This window comes from Rhinolophus ferrumequinum, chromosome 26 (assembly GCF_004115265.2).
Source record: "Rhinolophus ferrumequinum isolate MPI-CBG mRhiFer1 chromosome 26, mRhiFer1_v1.p, whole genome shotgun sequence".
In the NCBI taxonomy this organism is placed as follows: Eukaryota; Metazoa; Chordata; class Mammalia; order Chiroptera; family Rhinolophidae; genus Rhinolophus; species Rhinolophus ferrumequinum.
Window position 1 is genome coordinate 10,193,395 of NC_046309.1, and position 22,090 is coordinate 10,215,484.

Here is a 22,090-nt window from a genome sequence, read left to right on the forward strand (position 1 = left end):
AGACTATAGTTGGGATGAATGTTATTAACCAGAGTAGGAGAGGAATGTTCTCGGTGTTAAGTTTCATATTTCCTGTATTAGGAAAAAAATGAAGATGAAGAACAGAAACGAAAAAAGGTTGTTCTGTGCAGTAGGCCGCGCCAATGTGGAGTATATCTGTGCAAATAATTTTGAGTGGACCCTGCATGGAACTTCTGAAACCAAATATGGAAAAGGTTTGTGCTGGCTGGAGAAGCCTAGCTTGTAGAGTCATAACTCAGCTCTATACATGCTTCTGTTATGAGGTATATGTGATTATTTTGTATTAACCAGAATGTCCAGGCTTTCACAATCATGGAGAGAAAATAAGCTAACCTTAACCTTAAGTGCCCAAATTCGAGTGGTAAGTTGACTTGGGATTTGTCTGCTGTGCCTTAGCCTGGCTCCTATCTTCCAGGCTTTTGTTTTTTGGTTCTTTTTGGCAGTCTAGGGGGATGGTCCAAAGAGTCTCAGACATGCTTGCTGGGTACTTCACTTGTTGGCTATGTTTTCTACCATTGCTACTCAGTTCTGGCCATGGCTTTTCCTGACCTATGTCCATCCCTGTAAAGCTACTTGAAGTGGCCACTTCAAGCCACTTGTATTGCCACTGATGGATTTTAATGAAAGGTGGGAAAAGAGGCCTCTCCCTATCTCAGGCCATGCTGGGTTACCTGGGGACTAAAGTAGCACCAGTCTGCTCACACACAGAATCTTTTCAGCTCTTTTCTTTTTGCGCCTAAACTCCTTCACTCAACTCTTAGAGACAAACAAAAAAAACAAGAATCTCTCATCTTAAGGGAACAAGTAATAGTTTACCAAGTTTCAAAGTGGGCTCAACTAATACAACTAAGATTAAATTCACCCCCCCCCAAAAAAAAAAACAACAAAAAAGCAAGAAGCCAATCAGTCCATCAACAAATACTTTGAGTGCCTGCTATATGCTAGATGCTGGGAACACAGTGGTGAACACACTAGACATGACCTTCCCTAACTATTTCACATAATTAATTAAATGATTGCAAGTAATACAGCTGTTGTAGAGGAAAAGAACAGGACCTGTGAACACTAACCTGGCTGGAGAGGTGTTCCCAAGGAAAGGCGTGCGGTGGGGTTCATCTGCCTCGGAGACTTAGCGTGTAAGGAAGAGACAAGTGGTAAAAAATATGGCCACACAGTCAAGAATTCAGACTTGACCCTCGGGGCATTAGAAGCTAATGAAGGGTTTGAAGCTGGAGGATGACTTGATGAGAATTTCATAAGTTTATTAAGTTTAGAGGCATCACGAAAACTTACCAAAAATGTTTGCAGAAAGTGGGGTCACCATCTTGAGTGAAATACAACGTGTGTGAAATTTAAACCCATCAGTTTTTCAAAGTCTCTCTCGTGTCAGTACTCATTTATCTATGTTAGAAAATGGAAATACAGTGCATATGTATGTGTCCGCAGTTTGGGCCAGAACTGGCTCTGATGGTGACAGACATGGGAGCTTAGTCTGTTTCTCCTCTTTTACAAACAGGAGAGTACTGAAGCCCTCTGAAATATGTTTTGATGGTTTGATAACCTTACTCACATGCTATCATTTTCCTTTAACTTGGTGAAAGGGGAGAGTTGTTGACAGCCAAGAAAACACCCTTGTCCAGCTGGGATGTAGTGTACAGTTCTCACAGATCGGCAAAGTGCTTCTTGAGGAATTTCACCTTTTTCCCGTGCCTCCCTCACTCGGGAACGTCCTTGGCCCATCTCTTGTTACAGAGAATTAGGAGGGGTTTTTGATTTGTGTGTATTTATTTTTAATGTCAGCTTTCCATTCCCATCACTCATGATGCTATTAGTCCTGGCTGGAGAGACTGGTGTGAATCACTGGGCCCATATTCCTACAAAGGTCAAGCAGTTATCCTAGAAGAGGCCAAGTGGTAAGACTCCAAGATACTGCTGCTCTCTGAGGGAAAACAAAGCCCCCAGTGCACGTGTGAACCCACTCTGGGGAGGCTGTGATCTGCGTGCTTTCGTATGTGACTGTGTTTGAGGGGTGCTGAGCAAGTAGCATATGCCTGGAAAGGTAGAAGGGCTCTGCGCAACAGCTTGGTAAACTGGATTTGGAAAGCAGGTATCGGGGAGATGGAGGATAATAGTGGACAACAGTTTAGTTAAGAGCCTTCGTCAGAGCTATATCCTGTGCCAGCAGTGATCAGTCTGGAATGAGGATAAAAAACAGAGCGGTTAAGTGAAAACCATACAACTCTATAGAGGACATTATAAAAACTTAGATTTGAATAAAAAAGCAGAAGAAGGTGAAACTAAAAAAAGAAGCCCCTGCTTGGGCAGTAGCTAAGCAAAGGACTGTCGTGGCACAAATTGGACTCAAGTGGACAAACGGGCGGCATGTAAGGCCAGGGAGCATATTTAAGATGTGGGGTCCTGCACAGCATTACATCTATAAAACCTCCCAAGATTCTGCAGCCCAGGTCCATCAAGATGCTACGTGGTTAGAAAGAAAGAAACAAAAATATTACTTTTGAAGATAAACATGGGTTCCATGGAGAAAACCCCAAGAATCTACAGAGAATTGGAATGTTGCGGTTCTACACAGGAAGTGAGGCACACGCTTCCCTCTGTCGCTGGACTCCTCTGTCATCTCCAACTTTAGCCAGGCCCAGTGCTGGGGCCCGAAGCCCCTGCATGACTGAGTCAGAGCCAATTTGACTCTTTTTGCCTCTCAACCTAGAGAGGGCTCCTTCCTCTGATCTTATTCAGTTTTTTTTTTTTCCCCTAGTTAACAAAGCCTGTTGTTTATTGCAGTGCATTTCTAGATCCTATTTTGGTCAACGAAAGCTGATCATGATTCTTTCTTTTTCCTTATATATCCCTTCCAGTGAGTCTAAATCTAAGACAGATAATGCGTCTGGCAATGAAAGATGGTTATGTATACAAAAATCACAAAAAAAACCCACCCAGCACAATGTTTTCAACAGGATTATCCCATTACATCAATTATATTGAGTGAGTGAAAAAATGAATCATGTAGATTACAGAAAATCAGCATATTGTGAAATCTAAGTGTGACCTGTTGGACAAACAAAAGCTAACTAGCCAAAAAAAAAAAAAAAAAAGAAGAGAGAAGATTGTTTATGAAGACCAGAGATTGGCAAAGGCCAGGGATAGCACAGCACATTTCAGGTGTGGTGGGAGTGACAGCAGATGAGGCGGGAGCGGTAGGTTGGGGTCGGGTCCTGAAAGACGTTACAAGCCATGCTAAAGGGATGGATCTTTCTTCTGAGAGCAACCAAAAACCATCAATGGCTTTAGGAAGGAGTGACATGATGACTGTGTGCTATGAAGAAAGGCTGGGTGGAGAGAACATTAAGAGGTTGTTTGAAGACTCTAGGCCAGAAATGAGGGTGGCCTAGATACAGGTAGTGGCAGAGGGAGGGAGGGGGTATTGGGGTTCAGGGGATCTAGTCCCTGTAAGTATTTGCAACAAGAGTGCAGGTCTTAGGAGAGTGCTCTGTAAGGTTGGGGTGTAGGCTTGGTTCATTTAAGCAAATGTAGGTTCCAGATTATATAAGCACACTTTAAAAACAACTGGCGCTTCATTTTAAAAGCCAGTTATTTAGAGTAATGGTTACTCTTTTCTGAATGGAGAGTGATAAAGATATCCTACAAAGATCTATAATACCTGTATAAAGAATCATTTTCACTGACTTCACAAGTCTTTCATTCGATTATCATTGATAAACAAAAATAATCGAAGAATCAAATCACTCAGGCTCTTACAAGATAGAAAAAGAAAAAACTAATTGAATAAGTATAAAAGTAACTCATTAAAAACGTATGTACAACTGTCTCTGAATGTTGAAAATAGGTTTTATGGCTTTACTAAGCAATTAAAATGCACACTGAAGAAAAATATGGGTGGAATTCCCGTCTATCGATTTAATTCCATTTGCTTTGAGTCAAATCTATTTCTACCTTAACTCCATACTATTTACTTTATACCTTTTACATGCATAACTCGAATTCACTTATCTGGAAATGTTAGCTTTCTGGAATATAACTCAGAATCTGAAAGAATGAACAACTATGTTATGGTAGTTTGAGTTGCTGTCATAAAATTCCTGTACTGAAGATCATGTATGTTTATCCTTGGGAGCTTCTCAGAATCCACTTAGTCTTATTTCAGAAACAGTGTTGTTGTTTTTTTCTCTCTCTCAGCCCAGCAAGTGTGGGAGTAAAGAGACGTTAGAAGCAGGCAGCAAGAAGAAAGTGAACAGTCTTTAAGTGGGGAATGAGGAAAAATGATCTGCAAGACACAAACACAGCATAACATGTTTTTCTCGTGCTGTGTATAGGAGCAATGGTTGTGTCCTGTTAGTAATTGCAGGGGGCGGCTCTATGTGGTGACATCATGTATCAGAATGAACACCTACATCTGCCGCATCAGTAAAAGGGTAAAATGAGTTTGTTCTATTTTTTAAAAAATCAGAGAAATGTATATGTTATACAAAGATTACTTTCCGAAACAGCTTAAATTGATAAGAAGTTCTGGAAATTGACGTTAAAAGGAATAGCTCTTTGCACACGCTTAAGAATTGAGGTATGACTGTACCATGATGTAGAGAGATGGGTAGTGGGGTCCAGAATATGTAGCGGACACCCATCACAGTGAGAAATAATACAAAGAACGCACAGCTTCTACTCTTGTTTGCTCATGGAGGCTATAGCAGAGCAACTGTAATTGTTGGTCCATTAAAATTGAGGAGCTGGGGCCATTGGCAATGACAGGTGGAGAGAGTGGGTGGTCAAGTAGAAATGTGGTGGGTTGATGGATTTTATTTGTCATGGTCATTTTCCAGTTACCTACTGGCTCACTATAAAATCTCACAAAACCCTGTAAAAAGATCCCAGTGGATTTAGTGTCTTCTGAATATAGGCTTGTTTTGGTCACACATCGGTAAGAAAAAGATGTCCAGTATAATAGGGAAAAAAAATGAAAAAGCAGTTCAGAGATAAAGCATATGAAATATGCCAAAGAGCATATGCAAAGATGCTTAATGTCACCAGTATTCAGAGAAATATATATTCAAATCAGGGTTTTTTGGTTTTTTTTTGCCCAGGATTAAAAGGATGGACAATATCCATAGTGGCAAGGAAGTGGAGAAACAGGACTTTCTTCATTGTTGGTGTTAAAATTTTTAGAGGGCAATTTGCAGTATCTGTCCAAATTTAATATGCTCCTGTCCTTTGACTCAGCCCCTATAGTTTTGCAGTCTGTTCTACAGAACTACTTCTACGGGTTTTCAAAAGCATATTTACCAGGATGTTTTAGAAGCATTTATTTAGAAGTTTTTGGTAATAGCAAAAAAGTGGAATCAACCATGTTTTCATCCATACAGGAGTGATTAAATTAAATATGATAATCCATACAATGGAATCCTAGACAGCCATTAAAAAGAACGAAGTGGGGTTAGCTGTACTGAGACAGCAAGATTTCTAGGCCTAATGTGGAAAAAAAAGTTGTAGAATAGTTCATATGGTATGACCTATTTATGAACAAATAAATGAAAAATAAAACCGAGTATATTTGCGTATATGTATGTAAATGCATAGAAACAGATGTGAAAATCCCTACCAAGCCGCTAACTGTGCTTCTTAACACGAATAGGACTCTTTTTTATTCTAAATGTAGTTGAACAAACAAAATAAATGAAAAAGTATCAATACATTTGGTACTGTACATACAAGTTCATTTTATTTATTAATTTCTGCATAGAAAATCAGAATTTGAAATAGGTACTTATTTCCTTCAAAAGGGCAGGAAAGCAGCTGGCAACGACAAAACTAGGAAATTTTAATTTGTCGGGAAATTGTCGGTCTGCCGAGTATGGAAACATCAGCGAATATCAGAGGTTGTTTTAGAGTTGAGGATGATGGATCGATCATCTGTTTTTGACAAGCTCTGCCAAGGTCAACTGCTTGCTCATGCTACATCTCTCCTTTTCACATTTTCTAGGACTCTCCCATCAATAGTAAATAACATTTGTCCCTTATATTCAATGGCCTTTGCTGGAATGTCTTTGGTTCAACAATTACAGTTCAATTCACCCTGCATGAACTGGGCCACTGTGATATCGCCACTTAGTCCTGGTACCCGCCGGCTTTCCCCATCACTGTAAGGCCTGCACAGTAGCAAATGTTTCTGTTATTTCAGTAGGGCTATACACCGTGTTCACATTCACTTGTATAATAAACCTGTTTTTGTAAGTATAAAGGAAAGTTTGTAAGTATCACTAAGGTATTGTTGACATATACTTAGTCAACGCCCATCATCTGATGATGTGTACATAATCTTTCAAACTGCATACGTTCTTTTATAATTCTTAACCTTTTTTTTATTATTATTATTTCTAGGAAATTACTTCACAAAGGATGCCATCTGTGCCCATAGCAATTGCCAGTGTGATCTCAAAAGCATCGTTATGTTTGTAGCCCGAGTCCTGGTTGGAGAGTCTATTGAAGGACATAAAAGTTACACGAGTCCTCCTGCACCGTATGACAGCTGTGTGGATACAAGGTTGAATCCCTCCGTTTTTGTCATCTTTCAGAAAGATCAGATTTACCCAGAATATGTGATCGAATATACCGCAGGAGACAAAACCTGTGTGATTAGTTAGAAATGACGACTACATCGTCATCACGGGTGCCGTCACCGTTCGGTTCAGTTACAAAACCAGATTACCCCAGATAATAGTTACATACGCTATTTTACATTTCCTCGTGTAGTCAGCAAATGTGCCTTAACTGAATGGTTCCCAAACTTTGCTGTACATTTGATCAGCTGGAAACTTTAAAAAATTTCAATATCCAAGATGTACCCCGTTCCAATTAAAGCACTGTTTCGAGGGATGAGAGCCAGGCAGCGGTTATTTTTTAAATCCCCTGAGGATTCAAAGGTGTCATAAAGTTTGGGGACCACTGTCTTAATGTAACTGGCAAAGACTGATTGCTAAAACTTCTGTAATTGCAACTTTCTCTCCCAACTACTCCTTTAGTTTACTGTATGGCATAATTTCGTTTTTGTTAAATTGAAAAAAAATTAATTTGGGAAATTAGAGAGACATCTAAAAATGCTTGTTGAAGTAAGGACATCAGATTGGATGGAAGATTGTGAAAAGTTGTGTGTCGGGTGGAGGGGAATGCTTAGGAATATGTGGGGGGAAATAATGAAGGTAATTTAAATGCTATTACACACGTAGCTGCAGGAGTGTGCCTTTGTGGTAAAACTGATTCAGGGCATACCTTTCGTTATCTCTACATTTATTTAGGGGACTCCATCTAGGTTGACTCTGGAATTCAATTTAAAGAGCTGCCCAGTGTGGCTCAGAGAGAAGCAACCAACCGGAGTTAATGGCCCATTTGGGTTCTTTACATAATTATGGCAAAGTAGACATTTATAACTTAATCAGTAGAAGTCCAGAGCAGACTTTTTTCAGGTCAGTCTTTCATGAAATGTCTGTATTTTGGGAGTACTGAGTTGTACTAACCAGAGTCACACGAGCATGACTGATAAACCTGAGTCCTACTGTAGTCGATGGCTGTGGCAGATGAGGCTGACCTAGGAGTTAGGACCAGGCCCATCCTATTGAAGGATGGGCCCTCTAAGGAGGCGAGATATGTTTCCTGGTGAGCATAGAATCAGAACAAAGAGAATAATGCCTCAGTCAGGCCTGCACCTGAAGGGGCTTCTTTTTCTAAATTTAACGGATTGTACAAAATTGTAGTACAGTGTTTAGAGCAGTTGAAGTGCCTGGACCAAGAGTTCCTTCCTTATTCTGAATCAGGCTTTTCCTTTCAATTTCTTTCTTCAACATTCCATGCCAGTCGCCAAAATCTGCTACAGTGCCTTCCAACAAACATGTTACAAATATTAATTAGCATTAGAGACATTATATTAGTCAGATTTTTTTGATCAGTGTGCCACAACTCCTTGGTTTAAAGGATTCCACAGTAACGAATGTATAGAGATTTTTTTTTAGCGTAGGGTTATTTTCTGAGAGGCTTGCCACAAATAGTTACTCTCTTATTCACTTATTTTTTTTTCACGGTAGCTTCTATTTGGAGCTTTCATTTCCTGGTCTTGACCCTCATGTTGCAGAGATCCAGTGGTAATATACTCTAGCTACACACAATTTTAGAAATAAATTGAAAATGAAATAAAATTAATATTAACATAAAAGGGACATAAAAGGGACATAAATTGGACATGGCTATAATAAAGGACAATTAAGCAGTCAGCTGTTTACATTTACTTACAATGAATAAATTGAACTTAAAGTAGATCAGAAGCTATTTTGTACAAAGAAGTATGAGAAAATGAAACAGCAGGGATATGAGTGGCCATTAGAATAAAAACTAGTGATACAATAACTTGTTTGCATATGTTAATACTTATTTCTATAAGAACGCAATAGTCTTAATTGAAATAAAGATACTATGCAAGAAAATTGACAGATTGTCGAAATGGAGAAAATGAGGAAATATATGTTTGCAGACGAGCTGTAGATCATACACGAATGTCTAGTGTGAGACATTCAAAATTCGTATAGGGTGCAGAATAATTCCTTAACTGAGGAACTGTCCGATGTATTGCCAGATGTTCAGCATACTTGGCTCTCACATACTAAATGCTAGGAGCACCCTCCCCTACTCCCAGTTACTGACAACACAAACCCAATCAGATCTAGTCACCTTTTTCAGAGCAGATTTTTTGTAACATCCCCTTTGCTGTCCTGAGATGATTCATAGATAATATAATCTACTTATACACATACATTTCTTTACAAATCAGTTTACTACCTTAACTCTTACTATAATGGAGAAACAGAAGGAAAGAAATTTGTAATAAAAATAAACTGAATTTCCACATATAAGTGCTCAGGCATCACTACGCTATATGACATCATGAAATAGATATTTACTCCTACTTATAGTGAATAGGTTTGGATTTAGGAGTCGACAGAAGCTACTTCCTGTAAAGAAGTACAGAAAAATGAAAGATGAGAGGTATGGGTGACACTAGAATGAAGACCAGTATTAGGGTAAGTCATAACAGGCCATATACCTTATCTGTATATGGTAAGGGAAAGAGCGAAGTACCTTATTTTAAATAAGGTACTTTAGAAAAGTACCTTATTTTAAATAAGGGTAATAGGACAAAACAAATTATAGATTGTTTAAGAGGGAAAAATTGACTATATTTCTTAGTCGAGCTGTAAGTCCTACATAAATGTCCAGCAGGATATTAAAATTAAAATGTCCAGCAGGACATTAAAAAGTCGTATAGGTACAGAATAATTCTTCGTTGTGTGGGGCTAACCCATACACTGCAGGACTTCTGCTACCGTGTTTCCCGGAAAATAAAACCCGGTCTTATATAGCATAATATAATGTAGGACTGGATCTTATATTAATTTTTGCTCCAAAAGATGCATTAGAGCTGATGGTCCGGCTAGGTCTTATTTTCGGGGAAACATGGCATCTCTGGCTGCATCCACTCAGTGCCAGGGACGGTCCTCAATACATGAGAATCACTGAGTCAGTTAATATCTAGCATCTTGAGATTTGCTTGTTACCTCCATAAGGAGTCCTGTAGATTAGACAGGATGCTTGCTTCCCAAATCCCCATTTTAAAAAATACTTTGTGCCTTGCTGTATTCATTTTTAGTATCTATCCAGCTTGAAGTTGTCTGCTTTCCGCATTAGAATGTAAGCTCCTTGAGGGCGAGGTTAACTTGTCTTGTGCATTGTGCCACAATGCTGAATGCTTACTGATAACTTTGCATATACTTTTGCATATAACTTTGCATATAATATTGCATATGAAATATACTGATAACTTTGCATAAATTTGGTTGAATAAAATAAGCGCAACTATTATATTTCAGAAGTTGAGTTTTATTTCTCTTCTTCTTCAAGCTCAATTTGAGACTCTAATAAAAAGAAATACTAATTTTGCTCTGCTGCCTTTATTTGCTTTATTTCTAGGTATATCCAAAACGATAGGCACCAGCTTATTCAGTGGGGGATAGAAGATGTGTTTTGTCTCTTCCAGCTTTATCATTCCAGGACTCAGTGACCAAGGAGCCTTCAGCACACTGCCAAGGAAAGGCAGGGCAGTGGTGATGGAGGAGCCCACAGCAGGCTGGCACATCATTTGTCTAGGAGCTTAGAGAGGCAGAGGCTGGCAGCTGCTAACACTTCTTCCTCTGGTCCCAGGGGTGGGACCAGGGCCAGGCTGAGGCCCAAAAGTTAACAAAATAAATGGTTATTAGAACTGTCCTGTCAGTCACTCCTTTAAAAGCACTTCCCAGGTCATTCTTTTCTAATCACAAAACTTTGGATGGAGAGAGAGAGAGAGGCGGCAAATCTCTATGTGGTAGCATAGATTTAATTCAAGGGAAGGCAAATTGCCATTTGATTTGGACCTCAATATAAATAAAACAATATAGCCAACCCATTGCTGTCAAAACACCCACATGCAAATACATGAAAATACCACCAAACCAAGCATGAGCAGATGTTTGAGTTTTTCTAAAGTTACTTGTTCTATTTGTTGATTCACTTTGTCATAGCAAGCTCTCAAGTTTTCAGAAGTGTTTAATGTTGCTATTCCTTTATCCTCCCACCTCTGCTTTTCATGCTCTTCATTTTTGCTGAATGATCTGATCAACTCACAGCATCAATTACCTAATCACTTTGATGTCACTCAAACCCATATTCGTCTCCATCTTTCTTAAGCTCTTCTATATATAATACAACTGCCTAGTGAGCATCTTACCTTAGGTTGTCCATTGCAAACTCAACACAATAAAAATTGACATTTAGTCCCTCAAATCCTGTTTCTCTTCTGTTATTCCTTGTCTTGCTTTTCTAGAAATCCATTCTTACTTCTTCCAGGGATCTTTCTAAAACACCTTTCCTACAGTACAGCTAGGCCCGGTTTTAAGTTTGGGGATATGGCAATGAATAAGACAAATGAGATTCCTGCTTTCACGTCCTGAATTCTACAAATGTTAAGTAAACCAGAAGAAAACATACCAGTGATTTAAGTTCCACGCAGATACTGGGGAGGTACTTTAATATACGGAGGTCGGGAAAGGCCTTGCTGAAGAAGACATTTAAGCTCAGGGTTGAAAGACAAAATGGAGACCTCTATATCAGGGGAAAGCATTCTAGGCAGAGGGTTCACGTCACTCCCCAAATGAAATTCCTTAAGTGGCTTCCCTAAGTCTTTAGTACGTACAGACGTCCAAACTTCTTAGCATGGTAGAAAAGATCGTCCAGCAGTTGCCTTCCTCTAGCTTCTTGACCTGACATTGCTCACTCCATCCTCACAACCCCCCGTAAGAGAGCAACCAGGCTGGCTGAGTCCTCGATTATGTCTTATTCATCTTTGTCCTCTGTCACTGCCATTAGCAGTTGGCTCAGTAAATGTTCATTAAACGAGCATGGTGTTGGGCGATACGGCCAGCTGCTTAAGGTGCAGATCAGGACCTGTGCTGTCAAACAGAAATGCAAGGTGAGCCACAACTGTGATTTGCAATTTTTTCATAGCAACTTCAGAGAAGTAAAAGAAGCAGATGAAATTGTAATATTTAAATACCACTTTAACATGATTAACATAAAGTTACTAATGAGGTATTTTTCATTCTTTTCATTCTAAATCTTCTAAATCCAATGTGTGTATTTCACACATCTCCCTTTAGACTGGTCACATGTGAAGTGTTTTTTCCGCTACTGGCTACCTCCTCAGACCTTCTTTCCCTACCAACTACCTAAGGCCACCCAGCTCTGCATCTTCTAACCACATGACCAAAAAACAAAATAAAAAATATTCTGATATGTTCTAAATTAAAATTACAGTAGCAAGAGCGTGAAACGGAATGATTAGTCTGTTAATAGCTGTGGACCAGCTCTGACAAAAGACTGCTCACATTCCTGTATGTCTGTTGGAATGTAGGATAAATTTCCAGCTGGCTATTTCCCCAATTATCCCAAAGAGAGTATAGCCAGGCGCCACAGAACCCCAGGAACCTCAGCTTATTTGCACGTGAACTTTCCCATCTGCTGCCCACAGCTAATCCACAGGAGCGGGCACTTCTTTGCAACGAGCCGGAGCCTGGCTTCACCTTCTCCGTCGCCTTTGTCTATAGCTAAGGTAAATCCTTTCAGACTGGCTTACATCTTTCTCCCCAATACTTGATGTATGAAAACGCTTGCAGAACTCCAGGACCACGGACATGTTGTCTTTCCTACCTAACCATGCTATTGGTGGTGTAGACTCCATGCCCCAAGACCAGTCTTTTTGCTAGCAATGGCCTAATAAATTTTTTCTTTTAAAAAGACTTTCCACCGTGGAAATTAAAATTTTTTGTTTAACTTACATTACCTATTTCATCTTCTTTGCAGCCCTTACCAGTCCCTCAAATTCTCTCATTTGCTTTCGTGTTGTGACTCCCCCACTATACAAGCCTCTCAGGCCAGGACTCACTTTGACCAGTGCCTGGCACAGAACCGGCGCTCAGTAAACACTGTCCCTACCGGACCCGCGCCCAGGGCAAAGCGCAGAGCCCTGGGCCCTCCTCTGACAGCCGGTGCCCACGGCCGCCGCCCCCCGCCCGCCCTTCTCCAGGCCATCCCGGGATCTTGGTTTGAAATCGTGGACGTGACTGGGAGGAGTCTGCCCGCCTCGGATTTCGTGCTCGCGGCGCAGGGAGCTGGGCCGCGACCATGGCGGAGCTCACCGTGTGCTCCTTCCTCACCAAGGTGCTGTGCGCCAACGGCGGGCGCATGTTCCTCCAGGACCTGCGCGCCCACGTGGAGCTCTCGGAGGCCAGGCTCCTGGACGTGCTGCGCCAGGCCGGGCCCGATCGCTTCCTGCTGCAGGAGGTGGAGATGAAGGAGGGCCTCTGGGACGCGGAGGCCGAGGCTGCGGCCGGCGCGGGCGCGGGCGCGGGCGCTGGCGCGGGCGGGGCGGGAGGCGGCGGCCCCTTGGCCTGGAGAGTGGTGGCCGTGTCCTCCGCGCGCCTCTGCGCCCGCTACCAGCGCGGCGAGTGCCAGGCCTGCGACCAGCTGCACCTCTGTCGCCGCCACATGCTGGGCAAGTGCCCGAACCGAGACTGCTGGTGAGGCGACGGGGGGACCCGGCGGCGGGCGGGACCGGGCGGCCTCCTGGGACTCAGACGCCGGCGCGATCACAGCGCGCGGGCCGCGGGCCCGACCCGTTCCGCTGGAAGTGGGACCCGAGAGAAATGAGAAAAGGGATGGTTCGCCCAGGGGCCGGCGACTCCCTCGGAAAAGGCGGAAGGGAAGCCTCGGGAAGGGCCCATGGCGGGGTCCTTCCGGGGAGGCCTCCCCTGCGCTCTTAGCTCCGGTGCGGAATGAGGCGAAAGGTTGGCTCAGTTTGGATTACTTAGCGGCCTCTCGCCCAAAAAATTGCAGCCCCTGCCCCGGGATCCTCCACATTTGCTGGGATAAATCAGGATTGGGACTTTGGGAGTCCTTTGGGGGGCATTTGCGGAGCCCATCAGATCCGCGGACCCTTTATGCAGATAGCCTCTTCCTACAGAAACACAGTTTTGCAGAAGCCAGTCTGTGTTGTCGAGGTTTAGAAAGCCGATGTAGTTTGACCCCAAGGAAACAGCGGTGGATGATTTGGGAACGGTCGCCAGAGGCTGCCTACTGAGTCCAGCCTTCCTGGGTGTACAGAAGTTCCCCAAAGTGGAGTTGGGGGGACACTTCTTTTAACGTTGGTGGACTGTGGGGGTGGGTAGCTGTTAGGCGTGGAGAAGTCAAGTGCAATCACCTATAGAACAGGTGGGCACCATCTGTCAAGGCAGGTGACAGGGGGAGGGGGTACCCTTGGCTTTAAAGCATCCTCATTTAAAATGAAAATGACCCAGCTTTTTTATTGTCAGAGCTTAGTAGGCTGTAGTGTCTACGAATTCACATGGCAAATTGTTTCACGTCAGATGCAAGTTGAAAGCAGCCCTAGGCAAGGAATTTGACAGACTGGACTCTTCTTCATCTGGGCCTCTGATCCAGTGCTTTATGTTCTAGGTCTACCTGTACCCTTTCCCATGATATCCACACACCTGTCAACATCCAAGTCCTGAAAAACCATGGGCTTTTTGGCCTCAATGAGGCCCAGCTTCGGATTCTGCTTTTACAGAATGACCCCTGCCTTTTACCAGAGGTGAGTCACCATGAAGTCACCCTCAGATTGTCTGCCTGGTGAAAGAAATCGGGGGAGAGTATCAGAAGTCTGCTTACAGAGGACAGCCTGAGGAGTATTGGCGTGAGGTGGGGTAATGGTACAGTGTTGACCTTTCTGGAGTCTCCATGATTTTGCTGGGCTTTGATACACAGGGAATGATGGACCTGTGTGGGATGGAAATAATAATGTTGGCGACTGGTTGTCTGAGTGCTTACTGCATACTTAGTAATTTATATACTTTAGCTTATTAATAACTTGCCCCCATTTTACAGGTGAGGAAACTGAGTCTCTGATTAAATAACTTGCTCAAGATCACATAGTAACTGGCATATTTGAATTTAGTAGGTCTGCCAATGAAGCCTGTGTTTTGTGAATTGCCTGTTTATGCTTTCGCCTCTTTTTCTATTGATGCATTTGTCTTTCTCTATTAATTATTAGATGTCCTCAATGATACAGATTCCTTTTTGGGTCACATTTGTTATAAGTACTCCCCGCCCCCATTTACTTTTTTGGGAGCTTTAGATACTAAATTTGATTGCTTCAAAACAACATGATTTAGTTCCAAATGCTTGAAAAGTACCCATTATAACTGCTCTAATGGTGAAATTAGTATGTTTGTATCTGTTTAGCTAGACACAAAGAATATTTAAATATAAAACAATTGGAATCCCAAAAGAAAATTTTACAAGAGACTACCAATGAAAAGTAGTTTTCTAAACTGGCACAGTGATTCTGTCACGGACACTCTCCCAAGTTGCCAGAAGAAGGGGGGGCGTTGGGAAAATAGAGGATGGTTCATGATTGTGGTCCTGTTTTAACACTAAGGTATTGCTGGGTTAGAAGAGAAGAACTTCACAAGGCTAGAGCCTTTGGTTCAAATGGCAGAGGCTGCCCTTCAAGGCAGCAGTTTGTACCCGTAGGCAGCGCTGGAGGCAGCCTTAGGAGCCAAGATATTCCTGCTTGGCCTCCAACTACTTTCTCATTTCTTCAAATTTTGAACCCAGGTTTGGTATATCATGAGCCAGATACATTCCAACCAAGTGGCCAGGAAGTACACAATGTCTGGTTATCTTTTTTGTTTGTGAGGTTGAGATTGATTCGTGGTGTCAGGATTGACAGCCTGTCCCGTTATTATCAAGTTCCCCATCAGGAGGGCCTTGGTTTGCCTGGGACAGACCCGGTTGACATTAATTGTCCCAATGTAATGATGAATAATGCTCCCTAAAAAATTGCCCTTGTCTGGGTGATAAATCATCTGTTCACGTTACCTGTCAGGGTTGGATTCCCTGGAGGCAGAGCCTGACTTTGGGATTTAGGTGCGTGTGATTTCTTGAAGGAGGGCCCCTGGTAAACACTCCGTAAAGGAGGAAAGCAGGTTAAAGGGAAGGAAAAGCTACAAGCAAGGTAAAGTCTGGCCTTCACTTGATTCATGGTGGGGCTCTGGAGCAGAAATACCCTGAAGAATTATTCCGGCCTTAAGGCAAAGGGCCCAGACTTTTGTACCTGCATAGAATTCCTGGTTGGCTACAGGATTTGGGAGAGGAGGGCACGTCAAATGATGGTCAAAGTCAGAGAGAGGCAGCTGTGCTTTAGTAACAGCTGGGGGAGACCTAGGTGGGGGTACTGTAACACAACCCATCTGCCTTTCACCCAGTGATTTTAACAGCCACGGAGGACCAGAAGTTGCCATTTAGAGAAGTTGTCGTTTGTTGGCGTGAAAGATACAGTGAAAACCAGTGTTTCAGTGTTGCCTCATTTCTCTCCCAGGTCTGTTTGCTCTACAACAAAGGTGAAGCACTGTATGGTTATTGCAACCTCAAGGACAAATGCAACAAGTTTCACGTGTGCAAGTCCTTTGTCAGGGGAGAGTGCAGGCTTCAGAGATGCAAACGGTCCCATCAGCTCATCCATGCGACAGCTCTGAAGCTGCTGCAGGACCAAGGACCGAATATCCCCAGCGTCGTTAATTTTCAGATCATCTCTACCTACAGGCACATGAAGTTGCACAAGATGCTTGAAAATAAAGGTGAGAGTATCAGAGGACTCGCTGAGCATTATCAACGATGTGGTTTTGACCTGAACGTGAGTCGGGAGAAAGCACTTCGTGTGTTAAGTGCTTTGTCCTTGTGGAAACTTCGGGTAGTCAACACTGTATGTTCCAGAACCGTGATTCTAACCAAAGGAGGGAGGGATGGAATTTATTTTCAGCACTGCCCCAGTATTTGAACAGTGTAGGTGGTAAGTTGGGGGTCAGGAAGTACGGATACCAGTCTTAAGCGCTTCATTGGGAAAAAAGAGGAGGGAGATGGGCCAGTGACTAGAAAGGTAAGGATAGGTAAGGATAGCTTTCTTTTATTAAATTGAATTAAAGTTTTTTCTTTTTTAATTGTTAGGAAATTTGAACCACATTACAGAAAATTTTGGATAATAGAGTAGAAATAAAAATTGCGTGTAACTCCATTCGCTCTAATTCACGGCCACTGTTACCATTGAATTGCAGGCCCTTCGGTTTTGTTACTATAGGAATACTAGTCCAGTTGTATTAATTATCTTAAATGTTCACTTTATACAACATCATAAATATCTTCTCATATCACTGCATAGTCTCGTTTTTTAACGTCTACAAAGTGTGGTTTGGTGGTCTTTTCATTGCAATGCACTCAGGTTATTTTTTCTTTTATTAATAGATTTGCCTGTAGCTGGAAATCAGTTTCAGTGGGTAGTCAGGTCAGGGGAATTGTTGATGGGAAAACCAAATCACCAAAATCAGAGTCTCTGAGCTTTTACTGTGGAGTCTTCTTATGTTGGGCTGGTAGTGGTGGGCTTCGTGAGCGAGTGGTGTGAAGGTGAGGAGGGCTGTGCAAATCACAGTGTGAGAGGCAAAGTAGGGAGCCCCGAGTGTGGCAGAGACCCTCTGCTCTGTATATGTATCGGGCCTGTCCTCTTCATCTGGGCCTGTTTTGTGGGTCTCTCCTAACTAGGAGAGTTTCTTTCTGCTTGCTTAGTGTGTGTGTATTTAATTTATTTCAAATCCACAAGACACGAACTCTCCAAAACCTGAGTGTTGGGAGTTTTGTCTTGAGATTTGATTACCTGGACTGATGCCCCCAACAGAAAACGAAATTTAGAGTGATAAAAAGAGTGTCTTAGAAAGCCTCATCTCTTGCTCCTTTTTCAGATAATTCAGCTCCTTCTGCCGAGCAGTCACGGGGCCTTGAGAAACAAGGAGGACGAGTAGCTGGGGCTGCAGAAGCCTGTCCCCTGGTTTCTGTCCCTGCCCAGTCCGCCAAGAAGCCATGCGCAGGTAAACCGTAAGGGACATCGGTGAAGTAAGAAGCAGCGCGTCCCATTGGAAGGTCTGAAAACAAAGCTATGTTGAGCTTTAATTTGTAACCATTCATTCATTGACTCATTTCTTAATAATGGCCATAATAATAACCTACCTCACAGGGTGTTGTGAGAATTAAAGAAGATGGAAAAGGAGACAGTGTCAATTTGGGAGGATAAAATTGGAGGGGCAGGGGGTTTGGGGAGGAGGTTGGGCATTGAACAGGCAAAGAAAGGGTAAGACCTGAGTGCAGATGGGGTCAGGGCAGAGCAAATCCTCGAGATGGCAACCTCTGCCTGCAGCCCCTGAGAGCTTTACCCTGGATGGCTGGCTGGCGCTCTGAAAGAGGCAGGTTTCTGCTGACTTGCTCTGTGTCCCAGGCCCATGTTTTTCTGTACCTCCATATATACAGTTTACATTGTGGAATTCATAGAGTTTGGAAACTTTATATTCTTTTTTGTTCCACTTAATGTTCCAGAAGCATCTTTCCATATTGGTTCACAATTTATCATGCATAATCATTTTTGTGCACTAATATATCATAGTTTATGTAACTGTTCCCTTATTCTGGGATATTTTGATTCTTTCTAACAAATTTTGAATATAGCTCTTCTTAAAATCCACGCAATAGTGAGTTTTTAAAGTTAGTCTTTTGCTTAGCTTATAGTTGCCAAATGATACTGTCTTATGATTTGCATTTCCTGAAATTTATGTACAAGTGAATATTTTTCTGTGTCTGCTTTCTGTTTGTCTGCCTTTTGTGCATTTTGTACTTGCCCTTTAATCCTGGGCATCTAATTACCTCCTCTGTGCTGATGTGGGATGGCCTTTAATTAGGCTCCTTAATTTTTATGAAAGGATGTCAACCAAACTGTACTCTAACTCTTGTGGATCCATCCTCAGCCAACTCCAGAGAGTATACAACGTTTCGGTGCTCACCAGAGATTTCTACCTCACTCTGTCTGCTCTCCATCTCTTATGAAACTTTTGCCAAAGTCCAGTTGCTGTGGTTTGAAGGATGTGTAGTTCATCCATTCCTTGAAGTTGCATCCATTCTAATATGGATCAGGGTGGACCATCAGAAATTTATATACCTCACCCATTTCATGTTGACTTTCCCCTTCCTCCCCTCTCTCTTTCCCCCACCCTCCCGCTGTCTTCATCCAGTTACACTTAGATGTTTGGTTCTTGGTTTTCATCAAAGGGTACCACGAGAAGCAGCTTCATGAAATCCTTTCCCTATTTGCTGTAGTAATATTCCCCAAATATCAGTGTGCGAAGGGTTTTTAAAAATATTTAATTGTCCTTCAATAACATACCATTTGAGAAATAGGGACAAGGTAGTGAGTTTTTCATCAAGCTAAATTTGTTTTATTTCGAAAACTTTTATCATGAAATGCTGTCTTTTCTGTTGGGGAAAGTGTGTAAAAAATGTCCTTTGTGAAGGGAGAAATTGCTGTGTTTTCTCCTAATGTATACGGTAATAGTGATCCGTCTTACATGAACCATTTCACTCTGGTTGTCAACAGTAGTTTTTCTGAAAGCCCTTACTTCCTGCCTATCTTACTTTTTTTTCCTAGTTCTGATTTCTCCTGGTGCTAGCTTTTTTTAAAAAAAAATTATTTTTACATTTTATTATCATTATTTACATTTTATCCTTTTACTATGTATATTTTTATTGTAAGCCATCTGAAATCCTTAATGGAAACAGTGTAGTATATAAATGCATATCCTTTACATTAAGACTTGCTAGACTTTTATATTATTGTTCTTTTTATATATCTTATAATTATACTTTTCTATATGAAGTTATTGACTCTGTAATCTTTGTTGCAATATTTTTTTCAATTCTATGAATATTCCAGTTCAGTCTTAGTTCTGTTGGTATCCATTCTGTAGAAATATATAATCATATCTGTCACTGTTATTTTTGTTTGACAATCACCTGTTAGAGTTATCACATTAGACATGGAGATAAGTTTTCTTTGGCAATTTATTGGAACTTATAAGATGAAGTTGCATATCTCTAGCCTCTACAACTCAGCATATGCTAAACTGAGTGACGAACTTTTCTCCAGACTTTTTAGACTTTTTCCTCCTTTTGTTTCTTTATTTTGGAGTGTCACCACCTAATGACTTAAGCCAAAAACCTGCAAACTGTCCTAATCTTGTCTTTCTCCTTGTTCCCTGTGTCAAATTGATTACCTAGATTGAGACTTTTTTCATCCTCAAAAATTTCTCAAAATATTAACTGTCTTTGCCCCTTTCTTTTCATTCCCTACATCTTGCCCTGTTTTAAACCGTCATCACCTCTTGTATTCTACAGATGCAGAACTCAATGGGTTTCATGTCTTGTGAGTTTTCTGTGGGAGGTGCTAGGTGACTCCCCTTTGATGATGGTAGCCACCGTTTTACTTTTTAATGTAATAGGCTTTTGTGGATTTCGTTGCTCTCCTTACCACCCTTCTCTCCATCTGCCTTCCACACTGCTGCCTGGTTGATCTTTTGAAATCCTGACTTAATCACATTGCTTTTTGCTTTAATCACCACCTTTATTGGTCCCCATCATATAGGGTAGGAGTCATAAACGCAGATGGATACAGGGACCAGAAAGCTGAGTTGATGGATGAAGTGAACTAGACATAAGAGGGATCAGGAAAAGAGGAAGTGCTATGGTAAACTGTCCCCTCTAAAAGGGGCAGGTGCCCCTTATTTCCATGTGGGAATGTGGGCCCCGTTTGTGATACTGTCCAATTTGACAAAAGAAGCCAGAAATCCAAAGTTTTCCGAGAAATTTTCTGATTTTTAAATACTAACTTTTAATTGTGTGTAGTGACCTTGCAAATTTTGGAATGTGCCATTTCACCTTGTGACTCTGCGTTTGTAGGTGATACTCCAAGTCCCCTTCTTTCTCCCTCCACCTGCCTCAAAACCTGGCAAGGTGATCTGTAAAATGCTGACCTAACCTTTCCTGACCCCAAGAGAGTTTTCAAAGCTCTAGCATAGCACTTAATACATTACATTGCAATGCCTTTTGTTTTTATTCCCTAGTTTTGAGCAGAAACATTATTTATTCTTGGTTATTCTAACACTTGGTAGTTAATTTTTTTTGCCATGTAACGAATTAAACTCTGCATTTGAATCCATTGAATGAGTATCATATTGGTCTTCATTGTTCTTTTTTCTTCCCACATATATATTTTTAATATTCAAAAAATATTTTCCTCCTAAAGAATGTGTTATATAAGATAAACATCTCTTTGATGCTTCAGTTTGAGTTGCCTAGGTCTAAAATAAATGCTTTAAGACTTATGTTCATGGTACTAATTCTTTCCATCAAGGAATTAACTCTCCATTATTGCTGTGTTTCTTGATATCTTTGTAATCGTTATCATTTGTTCTTGTTTTTGTCTAGGTCTTACCTAACCCTTAACACATTAATTCTTTATGGGATAAATACATTTGTATTGCTACTCAGTGTGGGAATTTCTATCGTTAGAATGCTATTAAGTTTTAAAATATTTGTCTGTTAGTGAATTGCCTTTGTTCTAACAGTGTTAGAAGGCCTATTTGTTTTTTCGAAATACAAAATCGTAGCTGCAAAAATATTCATCTTTCCTTATGTATTTCTATTTTGTTTTGTGTTAAGTAAAATTGTGATAAAAAGATTTTTTGATAATTCTTCATTAAATATGAAGTTACTTGTTGGTTTTAAACAAATGTTCTCTATTTAATAAGGGAAATGACATCTATTGTTTATTAGAAGCTTCTAAAAAGAATTGGTATCTTTTGATATAATCAGAATTTTTATCATTTAAATCACCTAATATGATTATATTGATGGTTTTCACTATATTAAAATATCCTTAAGTTCTGAGTAAATTCTACTTGATTATGGCATTATATTCTTTTAATGTATTTTCCCCCTAATTGGTAACCTTTACTATAAGTTTATACATCCATACATTTATAAATAAAATTCATTTATATTTTATGTGTGTATGTAGCAATTTTTGTTTTCATTGCTGTATACTCAAAGGATAAATTTTTTTCTGAGTGTTGTTTTGAGTTTTTGTAAATTGATTTGTAACGTCATTATTTTAAATTTTTCCAGCTTTTTTGAGATATAATTGACATATTACATTGTGGAAGTTTAAGGCGATGATTTGATACATGTATACATTGTGAAATGATTACCACAATGTTAGTTAGCTTATCCATCACTTCACATTCATTATTACATTAAACATAATGTATTACTGTATCCTTGAATCACTCTCTTTAGTATTATTTAAGAATTTTTTTCCAAAAGATTTTGTTTTTGGAAAATATAATAGTAGAAATTTTGGAGAATACGAGAATGCACTCAGAAGGAAGTAATAATCACCCGTAATACTACTATGTAGAGACAATTACTCTTAAATACTTTAGGATATTTTTTCAATCTTTTTTTATACACATTATTAAAT

The 22,090-nt window shown here is 40.8% G+C and overlaps 2 protein-coding genes and 1 long non-coding RNA gene across 4 annotated transcripts in view; 2 read left to right on the forward strand and 1 right to left on the reverse strand.

Annotated features, from left to right (window-relative positions):
* Positions 1 to 10,031, forward strand: part of ZC3HAV1 (zinc finger CCCH-type containing, antiviral 1) — a 48,958-nt gene extending 38,927 nt beyond the window's left edge. The window contains exons 12-14 of the mRNA XM_033098708.1: positions 82 to 215; positions 6,430 to 9,189; positions 9,222 to 10,031. Of these exons, the coding sequence (XP_032954599.1) occupies positions 82 to 215; positions 6,430 to 6,692 (397 nt within the window). The 3' untranslated portion in view covers positions 6,693 to 9,189; positions 9,222 to 10,031. The remainder of the gene's footprint in view (positions 1 to 81; positions 216 to 6,429; positions 9,190 to 9,221) is intronic.
* Positions 9,048 to 12,972, reverse strand: LOC117018034 (uncharacterized). 2 transcript variants are annotated; one of them, XR_004422162.1, is made up of 3 exons: positions 12,840 to 12,972; positions 9,207 to 11,576; positions 9,048 to 9,174 (listed from the first exon to the last, which is right to left on the reverse strand). It is a non-coding gene; the product is annotated as an uncharacterized LOC117018034 (long non-coding RNA). The 2 variants fall into 2 exon arrangements; XR_004422161.1 differs by having other exon boundaries at positions 12,822 to 12,944.
* ZC3HAV1L (zinc finger CCCH-type containing, antiviral 1 like) lies at positions 12,642 to 21,379 on the forward strand. The gene is made up of 4 exons (XM_033098707.1): positions 12,642 to 13,202; positions 14,137 to 14,272; positions 16,061 to 16,319; positions 17,472 to 21,379. The coding sequence occupies exons 1-4, from the start codon at positions 12,808 to 12,810 to the stop codon at positions 17,606 to 17,608; spliced, it is 927 nt and encodes a 308-aa protein (XP_032954598.1). The 5' UTR covers positions 12,642 to 12,807; the 3' UTR covers positions 17,609 to 21,379.
* The last annotated feature ends 711 nt before the right edge of the window (positions 21,380 to 22,090 follow it).

Coding starts and splice junctions, on each gene's coding strand:
- ZC3HAV1L (XM_033098707.1), top strand. CDS start 12,808: ATGGCGGAGCTCACCGTGTGCTCCTTCCTCACCAAGGTGCTGTGCGCC. Junction 13,203..14,136: donor TGCCCGAACCGAGACTGCTG/GTGAGGCGACGG, acceptor TTTATGTTCTAG/GTCTACCTGTACCCTTTCCC. Junction 14,273..16,060: donor ACCCCTGCCTTTTACCAGAG/GTGAGTCACCAT, acceptor TTTCTCTCCCAG/GTCTGTTTGCTCTACAACAA.